We start from the raw sequence: 22,758 nt of genomic DNA, 5'->3' as shown, positions 1-22,758 counted from the left end.
ACCCAAGCTGCCCGACGTTTGCCACAGTTCAGCCCAAGCGAATTGCTGGCTGGGTTGACCTGACCTTGATCTGACCTTCACCAGAACAGAATCTTAACTGGTCCCAAAGGCTGCCTGACCCACATAGTCGCATTTGGCATAAAAAATGGACCATAAAACATGCATCACACGATATTTTCATATTGTTGTGACCCTCAGTGACCTGACCTCTGTGACCTGACCTGGTATCAGTGACCTCAAGTAGCAAAATATGTGTTTGACGAACAATACCCCATCGATGATTTTCAATGAAATGCATTTTACTCGATTTTACAACGCATTTCTTGAAATGTCTGTAAACGGTGAAAATTCGACATTTGACCTGACCTGTGACGTCATCGGTTTGACCTAGGTCAATGAAATTGGGTCACAAGGTAGTTCCCTGTTGGGGCTATCCAACACTGTTTGCTGCTTGTCGCTATGTTGCGTGGTTACTGGTTCTCGAGATCTTAGGGGGGGCAAATTGCCCCCCCCCCCTCTCCAACTGCTCGGCAGACCCCAACGGGGCGCGGGTTACAGCAAACTTTTTTCAATAAAAGTCGCTGAGTTGTGTTTTTACTTAAAAAAAACGGCAGATTCTCCTCGATTTCGGGCGTTGCGAAGTGGCATTTGCCCAAGAAATGCTCATTGCTCCCCCCTGTATCAGCCAGTACGGCGGTCTAGTGTCTACCGTTCCCAGCCGGCGCTCAGTCCCCCATCAGGAGCGCGGGGCCGGCGGGGCCAACGGTCGGCGTCCGACCGAAGGTCGCTGCAGGTGGGCAGTTCCCGCGCAGCTGGCGCCGCCCCGCGGACAGGTAGCAAACTAGCTGCGGAAGCGGGCGTCGCGCGGTGCACAGACACAGTGCTGCGTCAGACAGACGTCGCGTGCTGACCGGGTGGGGCTGCGCCGATCCGGCGCCAAGATGGCGTCGCGTCGCTGGGGGGCCGCGTGCCTACACGGTGTTGTGCTGGTGTTGTGCGTGTGCGCGGGCTGTGCGGCTGGTCAGCAGCGGTACGAGACGGCACCACGGCCAGACCCGCCCGGGGTCGACACTCCATGGGATACGGGACAGTCGGCCACGCAAAATCGATTACAACAGTCGACGAATCGCTTCGGCGAGGCGCGCGACGGCGCCAACACAGACGGCCAGGTGGGACCCCAGTATGACCCCGAGCACAAGCGGTTCGGCGGCTCTGACCGCAACCCGTACCGCGGCGGCAGCACCTACCGCAACCGCTTCAGCGGCGGTGTGGTGGGGTACGACGGCGTCGACCGTGAAGTGGAGGGCGTGGGCATCCTGGGCGGGTGGCGGGACGACCTGCAGGGCCAGCGCCGGCCCGAGGCCGCCTTCCTGAACCCGTACAAGGAGGTGCGCACGCTGCTGGGTCCCGTGACCGGGTTCGTGGTGCAGCTGTACGACAAGCCGCGGCTGCCCGAGGAGCTGTGGCCGGCCAACCTGCAGCTGGAGCTGCAAAAGTACAAGATGAACGTGACCACCTTCCTCGGCATCCCGTATGCCCAGCCGCCCGTGGACGAGGGTCGATTCAAGGTGAGAAGACCGACCGGCTGGCCGGTGTAGTGTGCTGTTGAGCGCTGGTATTTACCGTGTGTCAAACCCCGTGACCATGCGCAGAAGCGGGGGAACCCTGAACATACATTTAAATGAGATGGTGAGGGACGAGGGTGCCGTACGGCGGGCTGGAGCGTGCACCGACTTAGCTGTTTTTTTACCCATGAAATATCGCTTTGTTTCAAATAAAACAAAGTTGAACAAGGACATCCGGGGTGCCGTTGTCACGGGTGACGTCATCAGCGCACCTATCTGAATAGCATAGAGCGTTCTTTGTCAGAGGTGACGTCACCCGTGAATCATGAGCGCAATCTGACTGGGCGTTGGGAGAGAGACTGATACGTGATAGTAAGCGGGTTGATCACAAAGCGCTGACGGCTAACCCACTGACCCTTTTGACCAAAGGGTCAAACGTTTAATGATATAGGGTAGGGTGGGGCAAAGCGCCCACCCTAACTTTCCAGCCCCAGTATCTCTTTATCTTACAAATTTGAAAGACAACTAGGTAGCTGATCTGGTAGCTCATTACCTTGGCTTTCTTCGAATAACACATCAGAAACAAGTGGCATGCATGGTTTTTGAGATATGCCATCCGAATTGAGAGGACTACAAATCGGGCGTTTTGTCCCACCCATGGGGCATAACGCCCATATGAGTGGGGCATAACGCCCAGTCCTGAACGTTTCATTACACGCTCGGTACTCTGACAAAAGAATGCAGTATTTATCCATTCTCATTTCGTTTGACTTTAAATCGATAGATTACACCACTTAACACATCTTGAACACTGTTGTTACCACCCCACTCCTCATTCAGTCAACGGGCTGTCACCGCCTTGGAGAGCGGAGATAAGTTCGTGCGAATAAATTGTTCCAGGCGATACTAACCAGTATATTGCATATTTCATAAGAATCCTATTCCTGAGCATTAGAAACGTAACCCGACACTCACTTTCAGCCAAAAATGTTCGCAAATACCCGTACTGTATAACTCCCATTAGGGGTAAAACGCCCATGATGGTCGTTTTGCCCCACATCAAAGTGGGCGTATTACCCCAACAGCACATTCAAAACGAAGTCCACCAAAATTAAGCGTGTGACGAGTGTGTTGCAAACCAGTAAGTGCTCAAAACATAGCTTAAATCCGCAGGTTCTGCATAGCTAAATTTCACTGCCTACTTTATGTAATCTCTATCAGACAAAGTTTTAGTAGTATGAAAACATGTAATTTCTAAAAATTGTCTGAAAGAAACTAATCTTTATCTTACGTCCAGAACAACCCACTTGTAGAACCGAAAAAGGGGGCAAAAGTAGATTCCTGCTCGTTCTTGAAAATGGCTATCGAGAATTCTTCGAAAAGTCGAGCACTTCACAAAAAAGAGGGGTGGGCGTTTGACCCGCCCTGGGCGCTTTGCCCCACTCTACCCTATTGTTTTTCATGATGATGTTTATTAATAATTTGCATAAACAAGACTCACGATTCATCAGCCGCCTAACGTAACCACGTAACCCACGCGTGTCTCCGAGGTCGACTGCCTCGTATTCATCTAGCCAGCTGCAGCCATGCGCCGGGAGTCAGTCATCGGTAGTAGGTATGTAATATTAGGTCATTAACTGGTGTTATCCAGCACCGTAGACAGTGTTTACAGTTGCTTCACATGCAAAGACAGGAAATTATCAGATGTCGTTTAACTGCTTTGTTAAACGTCTAGACGAATAACAAACTGTTAAACGTGTAGTAGACAATTCGTGTAGTCTGAAATATGTCATACTTTTTTAGATAAAAAATGTATTTTTTACCTTTAAGCGCCCAGAAGATATCGTCGGTACGGGATAAAATTATTAAACCGCTCGTAGGTAGACAAACGTCTTAAACGTCTCGCCTATCGGCTCGACGTTTAAAAGATTTGTTCTACCTACTCGCGGTTTAACCCTAGAAAGCCTGGGGGGGGGGGGGTTGTATCAACCCCCCCCCCTGAGGTTTTTTCGAAGTGCACGCTAAACGGCTTGTCGTAGCGGGCTGAAATTTTCAATACCCTCTGGGGCAACCTTTGCGCATCTTTTGCCGAAAAAAATTGATCGGGTCATGTCAGGTCACGGAGTTATGACGTCATAAGAGGTACAGCCTCCGGCCGACAGTTACCAAACGTGTGCGCCGAATCCCTAGGTTTTCTGCCGGTGATACCCACATTGTTTGATGGATCATGATGAAACTTCCCATGCATGTTGGGGCAAGCATTGGCTATCGTGTGGTGCAAGAAAATTGACCGGGTCAGGTCAGGTCACGGAGTTATGACGTCATAAGAGGTACAGCCTCCGGCCGGATTTTCACGAAGTGTGTACCGAGTCCCGAGGTTTTCTGCTGATGCTATCCACATTGTTTGATGGATCGTCATGAAACTTCCCATGCATGTTGGGGCAAGTATTGGCCATCGTGTGGTGCAAGAAACTTGACCGGGTCAGGTCAGGTCACGGAGTTATGACGTCATATGTGGTACAGCGTACGCCGCCATTTCTGAGAAGTGAGTGTCTGATAAATGCGCCCCCAGCTTTTTTACGATTGCATGTGGAGTAGTGCATGTATGCTAATAGAACTTTCCAGACATGTTGGGACATCACTTCACTTGTGATGATGTGTCTTTCATGATGTGTCTTTCATATGTGATGATATGTGATACATCGTTTGCTGTGAATTGATTGTTGGAAGTTGGAAATACACTTTTCTGAGTCGTTACCTACAGTATTTATAGCGGAGCAGTGGTCAACAGCCGACGAATCGGGACAAACACCGGAGGGTGATGTGACACCATATCACTCATCAGCAATAGGCCTCTTACTTTTATAGGGTAAATACACCAAAAACACCATATATGATGCAGAATTGAGTGGGGAATACGTTGTTGAAGGTTTGAAGTTAATATCTCTCACCGTTTTGCCGCAATCGTTGCGCAAAGTTGAAAAAGTTTGATTTTTTCGGAAAATTTGACCTTTGACCGGTCATAAGTAGGTCAAATGTTGACCTAGGACCAAAAAATATACCACCAATCGCGAGATCTCGTTGAGAGCAATCCGTTGGTTTTTTCCGCTAAGCTCTACGACCTTCCGTTTCGAAACGCCAGGGGGGGGGGTCGTAACAACCCCCCCCCCCCTGGTCGTTCGTGTTATGAGAAATGGCCTGGTCGTGCGAGGGTTAATATATAATCTGTCAGGCCCCTGACTCTGACCTTCCGGCTTCCAGTGAGCCCCGGCACCTTGTGGCCATTGCTGCGGCACCTCAGGTGGTCCATGTTACAACACCACTTGCACTGAAGGGGCGTTCCACGACAAATCGACAAGTGCCCTGCACCCTCATATTTTATTTTTTGCTTAAAATTGGTCTAATGGGTTGTGATGGGTGGGGAAGCCAGCTGTGGCAAGGATTTTTTTCTTCGAACAACGGTTTCCGAGATATAGCCTCGGGCAATTCCTGGAGTTCGCGCTGCAGCCCTATGTTTGGCGGCCTATAACTCAGAAACTATTGGTTTCTTACGATAAAAACTTCATATGGTTCAACTCACAATCAACCAACAAACATTTTGACTATCTCGGATTTTCAATTTTTGAAAATTTTGATCATGTGACCTTTTGTCCATTTTTCGAAGAGTGACCTTGATATTTTCCCCACTGAAAGTTGCAATTTTGTCTGATGACGATTAAAGCCTTATCAATTGTCATTCATATGCGATAATAAAAAAAGTGGTTATCGTCCTGCGTTGACCTCAGGTCAGGTCATTTTTATGACCTCTCCATTTTTACGAGCGGGAGCGACAGCGAGATCTCGAGAATAAAGCAAGATAGCGACAAGCGGTAAACGGTAAAGGGTACACACGGATAAGGTCTATAATTTTTACTGAGGTAATTTTCAGGTCAGGTCAAAGATGACGTCACAGGAGCTAAAAGGAAGTCAAAATAGCGGCACTATACATATATATGAAGTTTTTCTCGAATAACTTTCAAGGTATCCCAGCTAGGAACAAACTAATAGCACCATCGTGATCCTCTCGTCGATCCGCATCGAAACATATGTATGTTGACCTCGAAAGGTCGAAAGGTCAAAAGTTGACCTTAGGTCACGTGATCTACGGTCAACTTTTGACCTTTCGACCTTTCGAGGTCAACATACATATGTTTCGATGCGGATCGACGAGAGGATCACGATGGTGCTATTAGTTTGTTCCTAGCTGGGATACCTTGAATGTTATTCGAGAAAAACTTCATATATATGTATAGTGCCGCTATTTTGACTTCCTTTTAGCGCCTATGACGTCATCTTTGACCTGACCTGAAAATGACCTCAGTAAAAATTATAGACCTTATCCGTGTGTACCCTTTACCGTTTACCGCTTGTCGCTATCTTGCTTTATTCTCGAGATCTCGCTGTCGCTCCCGCTAGTAATAATGGACAGGTCATAAAAATGACCTGACCTGAGGTCAACGCAGGGCGATAACCACTTTTTTTAATATCGCATATGAATGACAATTGATAAGGCTTTAATCGTCATCAGACAAAATTGCAACTTTCAGTGGGGAAAATATCAAGGTCACTCTTCGAAAAATAGGACAAAAGGTCACGTGATCAAAATTTTCAAAAATTGAAAATCCGAGATAGCCAAAATGTTTGTTGGTTGATTGTGAGTTGAACCATATTAAGTTTTTATCGTAAAAAACCAATAGTTTCTGAGTTATAGGCCGCCAAACATAGGGCTGCAGCGCGAACTCCAGGAATTGCCCGAGGCTATATCTCGGAAACCGTTGTTCGAAGAAAAACATCCTTGCCACAGCTGGCTTCCCCGCCCATCACAACCCCTTACACCAGTTTTCAACGAAGAATAAAATATGAGGGTGCAAATTTAATTTTTTATTTGTCGATTTGTCGTGGAACGCCCCTGAAGTGTCTGCACGTCGCGGATTTCTCCATGGCGCCCTGTATACGTGATGTCGGCCTCACGCTGTCTCACATGGCGTAAGCGTCCCTTTGTTTCCCCAGACCAATCATTTGAATATGAACCGCATATTTTATTTGAATAATGCCGTCTTGTTCTTTTCCCTGCGGCCCTGCCCGTTTTGAAACGGCTTGATGAGTGCTCGGCATGTATCCGTTTATGGTGGAAAGACTTCAATGTTATGGCTCTTCCTTCAACCGGGGTGAACGCACGATCAATTCATTTTTAGGCATGCCTGGATGATTTCCGGGGGCTTTGTTGTTTTTTAGTTCTTCTGTTTGACCCTTTCTTGAAAATGCGTTTTCGCTTTGGCACTTAAATCAAGTGTGTTGTCTGTGTAATGCTAGCTACCGATGTCCCACATACATGTAACTATGCATATACACTCGCGGTTTATCGTTATCGCAGTCCCAGCTATCTGCCCTGCACGGACGATAGTGCGCAGCCGATGTTGATAGGGGCCGGTCGGACACCTGTCATGTCCTCCCTCCCTCTTTCTATCCCCTCAGTCTCAATATCAGCTGCGTAAAACTGTTTACTGTTTAATGTTTATGCTCTTCTTGTGACTCCTTATCTGAACAGCCAAAACTGATCATGCTGCAGATTGGCTCTACGGCATGTTGAAAGACGTTGCGACAGCACCGCATTTCTTGCTCTAAATATGATCGGGTCGTGTTAGGTAGAAAAGTGGATACCGCCGCGGGCTGGTGAGCCGTTGTAGGATCCTCGCACTGGTGACCGATATCGTAGCGGCGTTATCGCCCCGCTTCGGGCTGACCTTTAAGGAAGATAAGGCCTACTCGTAGGTGTAGAGGCTGTAGTAGAACCAGACTTTTACCGCTGATCGGCTCAACGGTTAAAGTATATCCCAGCTGAGATACAAGGCAAGTAAATATCTGTTTTATTTTTTTAGTCGGCGAATATCTCAGAACGAATTTCTGGCTTTTTTACGTTTATTATGACCAATATACCAAATGGACGGGAATCCAATAAGACCGCTGAGTGAGCCAGCATATCAAAGAAACCATATGTAGGATACCCACGACCGTGTAATGCATAACAGCACATATAGTGCACTGTTATGCATCTATGACCGTGCCTTTGACCTATGACCTATGACCGTGGCTTTGAAGGGATAGCGGGGCTTTACTTTATGTCACTTATGGTAAGTTGGAATGGGATATATTCCTCGCCTCGTGGCAAGTTAGGACATCAAGAAGCTGGCTGAACTAATCCAAAACTGTGTGGAGGGACTGTCAATTACCTTATTCAACGTAAGTTCCCCTTGAACGACCAAAGAAGGCGGAGCTATCCGGTGATTTTTAGCAAGAAATGAAAGGCATTATCATTCCTAAGTTATGAAGTTTGAAGCAAAAACCGGCTGGACTAGCCTCGCTCTCCCCTACTTACATGATTTGTTCACGTCCAACTGGTCTCAGGAAACCCGAAACTGAGGCGCGGCCACTGTCATCTGCCGGCAGAGGGGGAGGGGGAGGTCGAACGTTAGGCTGCTGGAAGGCTATGTCTACATTCTGTCTACTTTCTGTTGTCTCTGTAGTCTGTAGACTGGATCAGTGAGCAGTTGATGCCTGTGACCCGCAGATAATTTTGACTTTTAAGGTTTGCTTTTACCTACACTGAGTGAAAACGCTCGCAGTGCAGGACGGACCACCCGCACTGGGCACCTACATTCAGGCTCACGCGCGCCGTGTCCCCATGTTGACTGTTTTGTCTGGACTCTGACTCACCCCCGCTTTGACTGCCGCTCCCGTTCCCGTGCCGGTGCGGCTGCACGTGCCGTGCCGTGGGGTGTCCGCTGACCGTCCCCCCCTCTCGGTCTCCGCCAGCCGCCGCGCGCGGCGCCCGCTGACCGTCCGCCCCTCTCGGTCTCCGCCAGCCGCCGCGCGCCCACCCCGGATGGCAGACGCTGCCGGCCCTCGACTTCGGACCGGCGTGCCCCCAGCCGGCCCGCTACGTGGGCGTGCAGCACGGCATTCGCCAGGTGGCCGAGGACTGCCTGTACCTGAACGTCTACACGCCGAGTGTGAGTGCAGCGAAGCGAACGTGGCCGGCCGGCCGCCGTAAACGCATACACATTTCTTGGAGACTATACGTAGACACTCCGTCTTAGCTGAACCGAGGGTCAATGCAGGGAATGCTGCCAACCATCACTTCAAAAAGTCACTGCCTGCTTCCTTGAGAAAACTACATCTTAATTAGCATATGAACTGAAGCATTAGTAGTCAACATGGTAATTCCATTTGTATTATTTCGTTTCTGTCCTTGTATATCAGCAGCCTAGAGGCGGTCGTCTAGTTTAGTCGCACTCGTCTCGACCAACTAAATACCCAACATCGGCAGTCTTCATGAGTCGGAAATATGTCGTTTCTGATAAAGTTCTTTGATTTTTGTTGACAGTTATGAGTTATGGCATTGAACAATGAACACTAAACAGGAATCACCGAAATTTGTAATTTGGAGAGTGAGAGTAAACCAGCAGAAGTTAGGTATGAGGCATTTCATCCGTGCTCATTTCATGTCACACGTTTATGATTTCAGTCATTAGTACTCCTCTTTTAAGGACACTACATAGACACTGTCTCTGATGTGCCACGCGTCTGTACCTTTCCCAAATTATATAGAAATTAGATAGCTCTCAGACAAGCATGCGTGTGTATTTCCTAACCGAACTGGTTGCCGGTTGCAGATTTCCAGTAACGTGCGTGACAAGTACGCGGTGCTGTTCTACATTCACGGCGGGGAGTTCACGCACGGCGCGTCCAGCCTGTTCCCAGCGCACATGCTCTCCGCCTGGGGAGAGGTGGTCGTCGTCACCTTCAACTACCGACTCGGCGCACTCGGTGAGTGCTTCTTAGAATTGATACCTTAGTGCCCTTGTTTGTTTGTTTTGTTGGGTTAGGCCCTTTCGGTCCAATGAGACCATTTCAGAGCCGGGAGGATGATAGGATACAGGGGGAGACATTGGTCTGGGCAGGCACCCTAGTGAGTCGCCGGGGCTGAGACCGTCCAGAGGACAGGCCACCCAGCCCCAAGGCACTCACTGCACCCGGCTACGGGGTGCGCTCCCTCGGGAGCAGCGGTGCCGCTCCAAGGGAGCAGCCCGCATGAGCTAAAGTTGCCTGTCCAGCCCGGAGGGGGGTTGCGGCGTGGAGCAGAAGGATTTCAGTATCCTGAGGATAGAAGCACGGAACGGTGTTTGCCCTTGTTTAGGCATCATCTATTCGTATTTACGTAATGAAGACCTCGAATGACGTGACAGTCGTTTATTGTTCCATTCAATCCCAGGTTGCTACCATAACCTTTCACTTTGGAATTTCATTCCCGTGCTATCAGGATCGGCTTAACTATTGTGGTGCTCGTGGTCGACTAAATCCCAATGTCTCCCACTCATGTCTTGTCGCTCAAATGAATATATTTACCTTTGAAGGCACGATGTGTTTCAGGTTTTCTGAGCACCGGAGACGAGTATTCACCGGGCAACTACGGCCTGCTGGACCAGGCGATGGCACTCCGGTGGGTGCACGAAAACATCATCTTCTTCAACGGTGACCCAGAGAAGATCACGGTGATGGGTCCGGGGGCGGGCGCTGCCAGCGCCGGCCTGCTGGCCGTGTCACCTCGCAGTGCCCACATGGTGCACCAGGTCATCGGAGAGGTGAGAACTTGAAGCAGTGTCTTGTTTACCAAACCACCTGCGAAAGCCAGATTCCGGGCTAATTTAATCACTAAAACATGAACACGAATAATCATTTCCTGGGACTTAATGAATTTACGTAACGAGATGCCCCAAATGATTCATATGAAATTGAACACTCTTTGAATTAGGGGAGACCCGGGAGGTATGGGCCCCCCGGAGGTATGGGCCATCGCAGTTTTGAAGAAGTGTTGCGTATTTGTACACATTTGACCAAGTAAACTGGTAGCAGCCATTTCGTTGTGCAACCCACGTGATTTCCAAAATATTCCTCAGTCTTCTTTGGCAATGAGCGGTGATAAAGCGTTTTTGCCCTCTCCGAGTAAAATACGGTACCTACATAAAGTAAATTCGTGATCAATGTGCACCAGGCTCGTTTTATTATGTCAGACCATCGCCAACGTAAAGGTTAAAACATGCAAATTAAGACTGGATAGACAATTTGAAGTTTTCTTGCAAGATTATGAGCTGAGATGCTACGCGCATTCTGGCCTCCTAACCGGGAGGTTCGGGCCACTCACCTCCAGTGATCCCAAATCAATAAAATGATGCTTTCTTTGAATGTCCTCTTTAATAAGTTTTGTTTTTGTCGCGCGTGGTCGAAAATTTGACTACAGATTGCATTTGAACAGAAAAAATTTGTTTGTCTTATTTCATGGAACATGATTGAGTTAACCATAATAAATATGCGCCCAAGCGGCCTCCATGAAGTAAGATGTTGGCCGCTTATGCGGTACCTGGGCTCTAAGAAAGCTCAAGGTAGATCCCAGCTACGAGTATTGTTCTCAATGTCGAGAAAAGAATATGCAACATGACACCGGCCCATACCTCCCGGTGTATTTTGATGGATCGAAAAAGCGGATGGTTTATTAAAAGTTTCTCGAGACAAAATAGTTGATCCCAGATGCCTAATATCAGGCACATTTTACAGGCGAAAGGCGATATCACGTACACACAGTGAAAAACCAGATCTAGCCACTGCCCACTGGAAGAAAATTACTATTTCACAAAACCGGCCCATACCTCCCGGGTCTCCCCTACATATGTGATGCCCTGTGCATCAGGTCAATTTTCAGTCCAGAAGCGTCAACCCTGCGCGCTGCCGAACTGAGCAAAGACGCCAAGATGGCTTATGTTTGTGCTTTGTAGTGTATCTGAGCTCAGATAGGACGGCCCTGCGCTTGCTAAGCTTGTTTTGTTTGCACATACTTGAGGCATGAGTCAGTTCAAATAAGCCAGTCTTGTGACGTTCTCGTTATCACTCCGTGACGCGAGGTGGATTAAAGGGTCATGTGCGCTGCTCGAATAAACCACCGAGACCTCGTATTCCTCGTGCGTTCTAGATTCCCATGTGCTTGGACTAGTACTGTCGGCTAATAATATTGTATCGTAGCACATATTTTACGCCCATGGATCAATCTATTATCGATAAAACACTTGCTCGCCCTTCCGCTAAATCAAATCAATCATCCGTTCCCAGGCTCTGGCTCGTTTATTGTAGCTTTTATAGCTGGAGCCCAGTTTTCTGAAATATGATGCAGCCCGAGCCGCTTGCTTCCGCTCCAATTGTTACGAACTTACGCATGGACCGTAAAATATTGTGTCGGCCACCTGGTCTTGATGATCAGTGAAGCCCAAAGAGGAAGTATGCCATTACGATTAAATGTACGCCCGGCCTTATATGCACTTCCACAATGACAAATCCGCTTCGGTTGAATGCAAATCAGCGCGGAGAAACAATCGACGTGTTAACAATTTGAGAGGCTTACGTGTTGGAAACAATTGAGGTGACGAGCGGGCCAGGGGATGGTATGATCGTCAATCATTTTTTTTTTGTGAGGGAATCACATCTTGCCCATGGATGTAGACATGTATGATGTAGGTTGCAACAAGTGTGCATGTAGGTAAAAACGCAACATCCATTTTAGGCTTCATATAAATACATTATAATGCATAAATTTGTCATTGCTGGGTTATCGTCAAAATCGTTTCCAACTTGTCTAAAAATGACGTTTTGTTACGCCGCAGCATACTTGTGGGACGTGAGCGCAAGTGCGCCTAGTTTCTACCTACCCACCCACCAGAAATAAAACTTCTGGAACTAATAAAAGAACAAAAAGGAGTAGAACTAGAATCAAGCTATTTGCATCTTGCGTTTAAATGTATGTATACACAAGTGTACACATGCACGTATGAATGCGTATGTATGTTGGTATGTATGTATTTATGTATGCATACTGTATATGATTGTATGTATATGTATGTGTGTACATATGTATGTATGTATGTATGTATGCATGTACATATGCATACATGCATGTATATATGTATACAATGTGATCGTATGTATACATGTACGGAATGCAGACTTGTGCCAAGATCCCAAAAAGATCCAAGATCCAGGATCTGCAAGATCTAAGATCTGGGATCTTGAGGGATCTTGGATCCAGCCCTTCAGGTTTTGCCGAGAGATCCTGGGGATACTGGACTCGGGCCATCATTTTGTCGAGGGATCCTGGGGATCTTGTATCCTGGCTTTTGATTTTGTCGAGGGACCTTGGGGATCTTGGATCTTGGTTTTTTGATTTGTCAAGGGATCCAGGGGATCCTGGATCCTGGTTTTTAACAGGAATATTTTACACCGATCAGTCTACAATGATTAAATGCCTACCAAACCTATATCTTGCTAGCAAATTCCAATCTCCTGAGGATGAATATCTTGCCAGGAAAACCATTGTGCAAAACATTAGCATGTACAACTGTTAAACTCACTTTATACCGCAGAAGGAAGACATAATCTACTAACTGGCGCTCAAGGTTTCAAAGTATATATCAGCATAAACATAACTTAGACTTTGAGGGCCGTACTGGATTATTTGCCAGCTGGCGTCGTATGGTGGGGCTAGCAGAGCTTGTTTTATATCAATGATAGATATAAAGTTTGGTCGGTATCAGTTGGGCATTGGTTTCGAAAATTTATGAAAGTTACATCTCTAACATGTACATCAGAAAATTCTGAAATTTACATCACTAACATGTGCACGTCCATTTAGTGCTTCTCCAGAGCTAGAGCTGAGTCACTCAGTTGCAGTATGCAGTTGCCCATAACAGATGAATCATCCTAAAATTATGATTGTGCGGTGGATCTTGGGGATTGTGCGTTGGATCTTGGGGATCTTGGATCTTACAATTTTGATATTGTGTGGGATCTTGGGGGTCTTGGATCCTGAAAGTCTGATATTGCGCGGATCTTGTGGATCTTGGACCCTGACATTTTGATTTTGAGTGGGATCCTGGGGATCTTGGATCTGGCAATTTGATTTTGTGTGTGATCTTGGGGATCTTGGATCCAGACTTGTGCCTCGACCAAAAATCAAGATCTAAGATCCACGAGATCCCACGCAATTTCAGAATTTTAGGATCCAAGATCCCCAAGATCCCACACAAAATCAAATTGCAAGATCCCAGATCCCCAGGATCCCACGAAAATCAAAATGTCAGGGTCCAAGATCCACAAGATCCGCGCAATATCAGACTTTCAGGATCCAAGATCCCCAAGATCCCACACAATATCAAAATTGTAAGATCCAAGATCCCCAAGATCCAACGCACAATCCCCAAGATCCACCGCACAATCATAATTTTAGGATGATTCATCTGTTATTGGCAACTGCATACTGCAACTGAGTGACTCAGCTCTAGCTCTGGAGAAGCACTAAATGGACGTGCACATGTTAGTGATGTAAATTTCAGAATTTTCTGATGTACATGTTAGAGATGTAACTTTCATAAATTTTCGAAACCAATGCCCAACTGATACCGACCAAACTTTATATCTATCATTGATATATAACAAGCTCTGCTAGCCCCACCATACGACGCCAGCTGGCAAATAATCCAGTACGGCCCTCAAAGTCTAAGTTATGTTTATGCTGATATATACTTTGAAACCTTGAGCGCCAGTTAGTAGATTATGTCTCCCTTCTGCAGTATAAAGTGAGTTTAACAGTTGTACATGCTAATGTTTTGCACAATGGTTTTCCTGGCAAGATATTCATCCTCAGGAGATTGGAATTTGCTAGCAATATATAGGTTTGGTAGGCATTTAATCATGGTAGACTGATCGGTGTAAAATATTCCTGTTAAAAACCAGGATCCAGGATCCCCTGGATCCCTTGACAAATCAAAAACCAAGATCCAAGATCCCCAAGGTCCCTCGACAAAATCAAAAGCCAGGATACAAGATCCCCAGGATCCCTCGACAAAATGATGACCCGAGTCCTGGATCCCCAGGATCTCTCGGCAAAACCTGAAGGGCTGGATCCAAGATCCCTCAAGATTCCAGATCTTGGATCTTGCAGGTCCTGGATCTGGGATCTTTTTGGGATCTTGGCACAAGTCTGCTTGGATCCTAAAATTCTGAAATTGCGTGGGATCTCGTGGATCTTAGATCTTGATTTTTAGTCGAGGCACAAGTCTGACGGAATGCAGTTATTTATGCATCCTTTCTTATCGTATGTCGGTATAAATAAACGCAAGGCCAAGTGTCACGGCTGGTCGTTGCGCGAGTGATGACGGTTTGCCCCTCCCCATCCCCATCTCCCCAGAGCGGCTCTCCGCTGGCGGACTGGGCCGCCATCTACGACATATGGCGCGTGCAGAACACATCGCGCATCTTCGGTGAAAAAATCGGCTGCAATATCGACACCAGCTACAAACTGATGAACTGCCTCAACAAGGCGCGAAATGCTATCGAGATCGGGAACGTCGAGTTCAAGGTACGAAATGCTATCAAGATAGGGAACGTCGAGTGCAAGATATTCAACATTCATTCCAGTTAGCGCTAGCTGGTCCATTTTTTTGTAATCGAATTCACCATGTTATTATCCTCCATTTTCTACGACGCCTCAGAGTTGATTCCGTCCGCTTCTCTGTCGAAAGGAGCACCACGTTTTTTATGCCGCGCAGTGTCACCCCAATGATTGACAGAAACACAAGACGTTCGCCCGCCGCTCTCAAGCTGTAAATATCCGCATTTTTCAGCCGGACGTGGGAACGTTCCCATGGGCACCTTACATCGAGACGAACACGACGTTTCCTGGCAACGACTGGTACGAGGAGTGGCAGCAGGACGACTGGCGCGTGCTCCCAGACTTCCCGGAGAGGCTGTTCCGCCGGCGGCAGTTCAACCAGAAGCTGCGCCTCCTCACCGGCGTCAACCGCGACGAGGCCGCCTTCTTTGTCTGTAAGCATCCAAACAATCACACCAGTCTTCAGAAGCACAGCCATACAGCTTTCTAATTTCACCATGAACCATGTATTAAAATGAAGATCCGCTTGTTTACTTCAAGAGGCTCTTACTGTTCAGTCTTCATGTCATGGTCGCACATCCTATCTTTTTACATGGACATACGTCGGATACTTATTTGGTAAAATTATAACTATTTTTGTGACTGCGATCCTGTCCTCATGTTATCGTCCCAAAAAGCCATTAGATCCTGGGAATCAGATGCTGGTCCCTTCTCTATTGCCGATGAGTGCAGCCTTTCTGTCCCGACTCCCGACCGAGCTGCTGTCTGATGTCGACATCATCCCTCCCGCAGACGAGAATCGTTCCCTGTCGCCGGACTTTGTGGTGACGCAGGAGTTTGTGGATGTGAAGATCTGGGAGTGGGTGAAACAGTACAACTACACGCTCAACCCGGAGGGCGTGTATGAAGCTATCCGATACATGTACACCTACTGGCCCGACAGACACAACACTACCTGGATCAGAGAAATGTATATCGATGTAAGTATTCTTTTTAAAATTGACCAGCGAAACTAACCCTTTTATTAGCTATGGAGTAATTTTAACGCCTCTTAGCTCGTCTATTCTGTCCATTTTGCGGGTTAAGAATAAAGAAATGAAGGAATTGGATGAAGCAAAATGAAGGAAGATTAAATCAGAGGCGGGACGGGAGAGGAAAAGATGGCATTCATTTCCCAGACGGTATTTTTGTTGTTGTCTCCGTCATGTGCCAGGCTTGTTGAGGTCCTGCATGCGACCGATGCTATGAAATTTTGAAAGGCCAGAATCAACCAGCAAGTACAAGCTTCCATCAAGTTAATTAGATTTTCATTGTTTTCTGCTTTCAGTGTTTCTATGTAAGCAAGGGAAGTCCCTATCTACGATTATTTTAAATAGCCGCCGATGTTGAGCCGCTCAATAGATAATCTGGGGCTGGATGTTTTCTTCACATCGTGTCTCCCACAGATGTTGTCGGACGCGCTCTACAAAGCGCCTGTGGACAGCATGGTCAAGCTGATGATGGACCTCGACGTGACCACCTACCAGTACGTGCTGAACACCACGGTGGAGGCCCTGAAGGCTCCGCTCTGGCGGGAGGTACCGCACGACCTCGAGTACTACTTTCTCACCGGAGCACCCTTCATGGATCCAGGTCAGTCCCATATAGCTGAGAAGCTACGCGCATGGACATTACTTTGTCTGTATTGTGTCCCGATAATATACATTGCACAACACACATCCAAACCCAACGGAAAGCCCATGCTGGTGAATCCTGCCATTGCTTCTATAGAGTAAAACAGAAAACTGCTGATGCCGATGAACAGTACCGATTAATTTGCTTTGCTCAGCCTGCCGAAGTGTATATTGTTTGGTGTGATTTCAGAGTTCTTTGCTGAGGACATACGGATTGACAGACGAAACTGGACGGAAGGTGATCGCAATATGAGTCAGCTATTCATCGAAACATTCACTAATTTTGCTAAATACGGGTGAGCTTTTGGTCCGATACCTGATCCTCTTTTGTATTGAAAGCTCGTGCTAATGGTATGTGCCCATTTAGGTTCTCTTCCTTATTACGGAGCGAGCGAAGCGAGCGGAGTCTTACGTAGAATAACAGAAATTTCTGAGTATGAGCGGCCGGCCGGCCGGCCGGCCGTGGTCACGATTCTGCGACGCTTATATCTCAGGAACCACTTGACCGATTTACATGCGGTAATTTTTGTAGGGTAGCTTCATTCCTTCTACCAAGTATTGGACTATTCCCGATGCATGTGGGTGACCCCTTATGCACGTGCCACGTGCAAAACGAAGAGGTGTCACTTTTGTAATTGTTGCAATATCTGGGTAACTACTGGGCCGATTGCGCTGAAAGTTGGCATGTAGGTAGGCACCTACTAGGCAATGCATATCCATGTGCCAGAGTTGGGGTGCTGCTGCACGTGCGCACGTGCAGGGGTCGATTCCAGATCTCGAGAACGGCTGGACCGATTGCGCTCAAATTTGGTACACGGTTAGGGACCAGTTAGTAGGGTGCCGTGCACAAGTCAGTTGGGACCCATTTTGCACGTGCGCACGTGCAGGGTGCCGCTTCCAGATCTCGAGAACGGCTGGGCCGATTGTGCTCAAATTTGGCACATCGCTAGAGACCGGTTAGTAAGGTGCCGTGCACAAGTCAGTTGGAGGTACCCCCTCGCAAGTTTGCACGTGCAAGGCCCACCCTCTCGCTCGCTCCGTTAATCGCCCCAAAAGGCGCTATACTGGTTCTAAAGTCTTGTTCTCGCCGTTTTCGCGGTTATCTGTTACACATTTGGTCACATTTAGTGCGATTTGGTCGAATCAGATTCATAATTGATTCTGAGTAGTTTTCAGCTTGGGTTGCAATAGCTGGTTATATACCTTATTTATCAAATCATCAGACTTTGTCTTCGATTAAAACGTTGAAATATATTTATGATGTGAAGGTATTTGCTGTAAAGGAAATTTGGTTACCTTTGGTAAACTCTGGTGCATTCACTTGGTAAACCGTCGTGAAAGCGGCTATTGTGTCTTTTATTTCACCTTCGTCATAGAAATGATAAACATTTTGCTAACAGTAATCGTACAATTATCTGGCCCACAGCCGACCAACTCCGAGACAAATATTCAACCTCATCAACTGGCAGCCCGTGCTGGAGGGCGACCTGCGGTTCCTCAGCATTAACAACACGTTCAACAGCACGATGTTCAGCAACTACCGACAGACAGAGTGCTCGTTCTGGAGTCGTTATCTGCCGACTGTGGTGGGACATTTGGTGCCTACTTATCGGCCTTCCACAGAGGTGAGTGGAAGGGAATGAACTATAGACTATTGCGGTTCACGGCAAATTGATTAGTTCAATCATCAAAATTAAGAATTCAAGACTACCCCGACCCTGCAGAAAATTCCATGACCAATTACCGTTCCAATGATCAAAAACCGTGATTATTTTTTATACAGTAGGTATGACTCAATTAATTTGCATTTGAACAATCACGCAGTGTAGGTACGTTGAACTCTGATCTGCCATGACCTTTGATTTCGCTATGGTTTGACTGCGGACAAACCTTGTTATTGGTTTTCAGGTCAACTTGAGTATCATTTTGCTTGTCGAAAAGTTGCCGAAGTCAAAATACTTCGGCAACTTCACTTGGATGGCGTCTTCGCAGTTTTTGGCTTATGCAATGCTCCCAATGTCATAAGCTTTGTCTTCTTTTCAGTTCTGGTGGGAACCACAGGAGCCGCTGCAAATCGCCTTTTGGTCGGTGACGGCCTTGGCATTTCTTTTGCTGGTCATCGTCGGCATATGCTGTTGTCTATGGCAAGGTGCCAAAAAGTAAGATTTAACACTCCCCTGTGCGTGAACTGAAAAATGTGTTATATGATATATAAGTGCATGTAAGGCCTAAACTTTTGAATTCATTTCAAAATGGATGAAATCGCAAGAAATTGGGTAATTTATTGCACTTTTATCCATTTTGAAATGAATTAAAAAAGTTTAGGCCTTACATTCACTTATACCTACCTATATCACATCTGTCATTTGATAATGTACTTAAAAATGTATAACAACGATCAAGAAGTACATGTCATGTCTTAGTTTCCTACGAATCGGGCATGACTTCAAAATCCCAATCGGGCTCATAAAGTTCTGTGGCAGCTGCACCCTACGACTATCACTTTGCAAATGCGATACTTGAAGATATGTTTGAGCGTGACGGTAGACAGAGCCATGCTGTGGTTCGCTGATCGCTCCCATACTCCCATGTACAAGTACATAAATGGATTTCATTCCTCATTTGTCTTTTCATTGCACTGAACTTTTTCGGCGGCTGTTTTTTCCAGGAAAACGACCCACTTGTACGAGGAGTCGTTTATGGACGACGCCTTCGACGTTCGAGAGAACAGCCACTTTGCTGCCAAATCGAGCAAGCCGCCGTCTATCGCCACGCTGTCAGGCGCGGCGGCGGCGTCCGGCAGCGGGGGCGGAACCATGGACGCGCCCCGGCACGACGCGCGGTCACTGGCGCGCGATATTCAGCAGGACCGACGGCGGCGCTCGGACGCCGGCCGGCAGCAGGCCGCCGCTCAGGCGCGCGAGACACCCACTCGCGTGCCCAGCAGCCAGGCTCAGAGTGCCACCGAGCTGGAGCCGCTGCGAGGCGCCGCCGCCGCCGAGCCGTTCACGCGCGAGCCCAGCCGCAGCTCGGCTCGGTCCCGCGACACGGTCCAGTACGCCACGCTGGAGCACACGGGCGCGCTGGCGGCCAGCGCGGCCCAGCAGCAGCTGCTGAAGGACGGCGCGCCAGGTGGCGGCCAGTCGGGGGCGCGTCACCCGCAGATGGCGCCCAACCAGAGGGATACTCCGGGAGGCCAGGTTGGACAGACGGCCGACCCACGGCAGGCCGGCAGAGTGCCCGTGCTGCCAGCGCGGCCAACGGACCGGGTGCACCCGTCGTCCCAGCCGCAGCCACAAGATGCATTCGTGCCGCATGCCAAATCCATCCCAAACATGACAGAGTATGAAGAGAGACCACCGTCCCGAATCCGCACCAAGTCGGTGGAGCAGCTGGACCGCGATGTCGATTCTGAGACGTCGCGGCCCGGGACGCCTAAGGTGCCGCGGTTCCACTTCGTCGAGCCCTACGATGTGGTGCAGCTGCCAGACGACTACCAGTACAACTCAAACCCGAACCTGGCGGCCGGAGAGCGACCGCGCACGCCGCGCACCGAGCGCAGGCCGGCCGACTGGCAGCTGCAGCCGCCGGGCTACGTGCCGCCCGAGGCTCGGCCTGTGCCGCCTACCGCCGCGCCGCGCACCGCCCCGCCGGCCGCGGCGGCGCCACCCGCGCGGCCAAAGCACCACCAGGCGCAGATAGTGGTGCAGCTGGCCTCCCGGCCGCAGGAGACGTCCGCGCGGACGGGCGCGGCGCCCGGCTGGCAGGGCGGCGCGGGCCAGCCGGCGCCGTCCGGCACGCCGCCGCCGGCGTACCAGCGGCGCGCGGCCGCCACCGACACGCCCAACACGTCCCTGGGCTACCCGCCGACCGTGTCCGAGCGCAGCCTGCCCGACACGCCCTCGGCCGGCACTGACCGCAGCTTCGAGAGCTGCGAGACGGAGGGGCGCGCCACGCCCAGACGCTACGTGCCGCCCGAGACGGACCTCTGACCTGTGCCATGCCTGGTCCGGCGTTCCGATACGCACCAGCTGTCAGCCGAGCACCGTTTCTCGGTTGGACAAGCCTTGTGAGCTTTCAGGTTCCCAGCGGCTCAATGGGAGGCCAAATGGGCTAGTTCAAAATTGCAATGGGCATGATAAACGTAAATAATCCGCATGTTACATGCTAAGGATAGCATACCAGTCACAGACAGGAGAGGAAATTGTACATGTGTGCAGCAAGTATGCTTACACAGATTGCTTTACGTGCATACGCGGGTTTTGCGTCTGCATGTTTTCATGTGAGTACAGTCTACACATAGGCGTGTTTATATTTATGTGCTTGCTGCGAAGTCTGATATGTATATGTTACGCGAACGCATTTAATGATGTAGGTAGATGATGCAGCGATGTCATCTGCACCGTGGCGTTTTTGTACCTCCGTCCGTCCAGTTAGCCGTGTTCGTGTATGTTACAGCTCGATGAGACTGCCACGTTAGATCGCCACCGTCACCAGCACCATCATGTGCGCTGAGAGCGCCACAAAACTCACCAAGCATGATCGAATCGACGGTTTCAATACATTGCCATGCCTGCATGGCAACTGGTAATTACTCTGTTTCCCGCCACTATCCACGGCACTATACACAATCTGAACCCTCGAGGGGGGGGGGGGTGCAAATTTATTTGAAAACTGATGCGTTAGGGCGACGGAATTTTGAGTACATGGAAATGGAGCTATTTTCACCAAATTGCACCATCTAATCGATTACCACCATCAAGTAATGATTGAACAAACGCTATGCACAGTGGCGCGGGAACTTCTTCCAGACTGGGGGGGGGGGGCTGAACCATCATAGAGATCAACCTAGGGTACCCCCAAATCTAGTTTTCTCATCGGTTTTAGGCCACTTATTTTTCAGACCTTGGCCTTTTCAACGAAAATAAAAGAAGAAAATATTTGCAAAAAAGTGACGTGCATAAAGTTGCATTATATTCACATTCAGATTCGCGTGCACATTCGCGGACCCCTCAGATTTTGCTCAAAATTGCACAGCTTATAGATTTTGAGCTCCTGATTGCAAAAATCATGTTTTTATTTCACGCCGTCAAGTGGTTCTCAAAATATTCACATTTGTTTTACTGCTAACATATTCAGGACCGTAACCCTTATTGGAAAAATCGGACCCCACCAAACTTCTCAAAAACTCCTGAGATGATGTAAACATAAGCGCTGATCCCAAAAACTAATTTTTACTTAACGCCGTCCCATAGTTTTCTCAGGGTGAGCATCTAAAGTTCAAGGTCGTTCAAGGTCATGTACCTTTTCTCACCTTTTGGCGCTATTTGACACGTGACAGCTTTATATTTATGATGGACATTCGCACTACCTCCTACAAAAACAATATACTGAAATCCAAGGGGCGTTGCTGTACCAAAATGTAAAAAAAGCGTCAAAACCTCTTTCATACAGCTAACAGTTAAATACAAGGGATATTCGAATTTGCCACACATAAAGCAAATTTGTCGGACCTGGTCGGACCCCTCCGATATCGTTCAAAATCTCAGGAATGATGCTCCTTGACCTCCTGAACATGAAAATGGTACTCCCTTTGAACGCCGTCAAGAACTTTTCCAGATATACGCATCCATGCACATTCAAATTGCCTAGGTGTTGCATATGCACGTTCGGCGGACCCCTCCGATTTCGTTCAAAATCTCAGGAATGATGCTCCTTGACCTCCTGAACATGAAAATGGTACTTCCTTTGAACGCCGTCAAGACCTTTTCCAGATATACGCATCCATGCACATTCAAATTGCCTAGGTGTTGCATATGCACGTTCGGCGGACCCCTCCGATTTCGTTCAAAATCTCAGGAATGATGCTCCTTGACCTCCTGAACATGAAAATGGTACTCCCTTTGAACGCCGTCAAGAACTTTTCCAGATATACGCATCCATGCACATTCAAATAGCCTAGGTGTTGCATATGCACGTTCGGCGGACC

General features: G+C 48.3%; 1 protein-coding gene and 1 long non-coding RNA gene across 2 annotated transcripts; one reads left to right on the top strand and one right to left on the bottom strand.

Annotated features, from left to right (window-relative positions):
- The first annotated feature begins 922 nt into the window (after positions 1 to 922).
- LOC122393642 lies at positions 923 to 21,357 on the top strand. Its single transcript, XM_043389860.1, has 12 exons — positions 923 to 1,568; positions 8,468 to 8,614; positions 9,278 to 9,431; positions 10,035 to 10,246; positions 14,893 to 15,063; positions 15,329 to 15,530; positions 15,889 to 16,076; positions 16,542 to 16,728; positions 16,960 to 17,065; positions 18,196 to 18,394; positions 18,813 to 18,928; positions 19,438 to 21,357. Exons 1-12 carry the CDS (start codon positions 942 to 944, stop codon positions 20,759 to 20,761), a joined length of 3,633 nt encoding a protein of 1,210 aa, XP_043245795.1. The 5' UTR covers positions 923 to 941; the 3' UTR covers positions 20,762 to 21,357.
- Positions 10,218 to 22,272, bottom strand: LOC122393643. The gene is made up of 3 exons (XR_006258728.1): positions 22,084 to 22,272; positions 15,362 to 15,528; positions 10,218 to 10,283 (listed from the first exon to the last, which is right to left on the bottom strand). It is a non-coding gene; the product is annotated as an uncharacterized LOC122393643 (long non-coding RNA).
- Between the last annotated feature and the right edge of the window lie 486 nt (positions 22,273 to 22,758).

Source organism: Amphibalanus amphitrite, unplaced genomic scaffold, assembly GCF_019059575.1.
Source record: "Amphibalanus amphitrite isolate SeventyFive unplaced genomic scaffold, NRLGWU_Aamphi_draft 000546F_arrow, whole genome shotgun sequence".
NCBI classification, from domain to species: Eukaryota; Metazoa; Arthropoda; class Thecostraca; order Balanomorpha; family Balanidae; genus Amphibalanus; species Amphibalanus amphitrite.
Note: the sequence above shows the minus strand (reverse complement) of the source record. Positions and strands in the feature narration are given on the sequence as shown.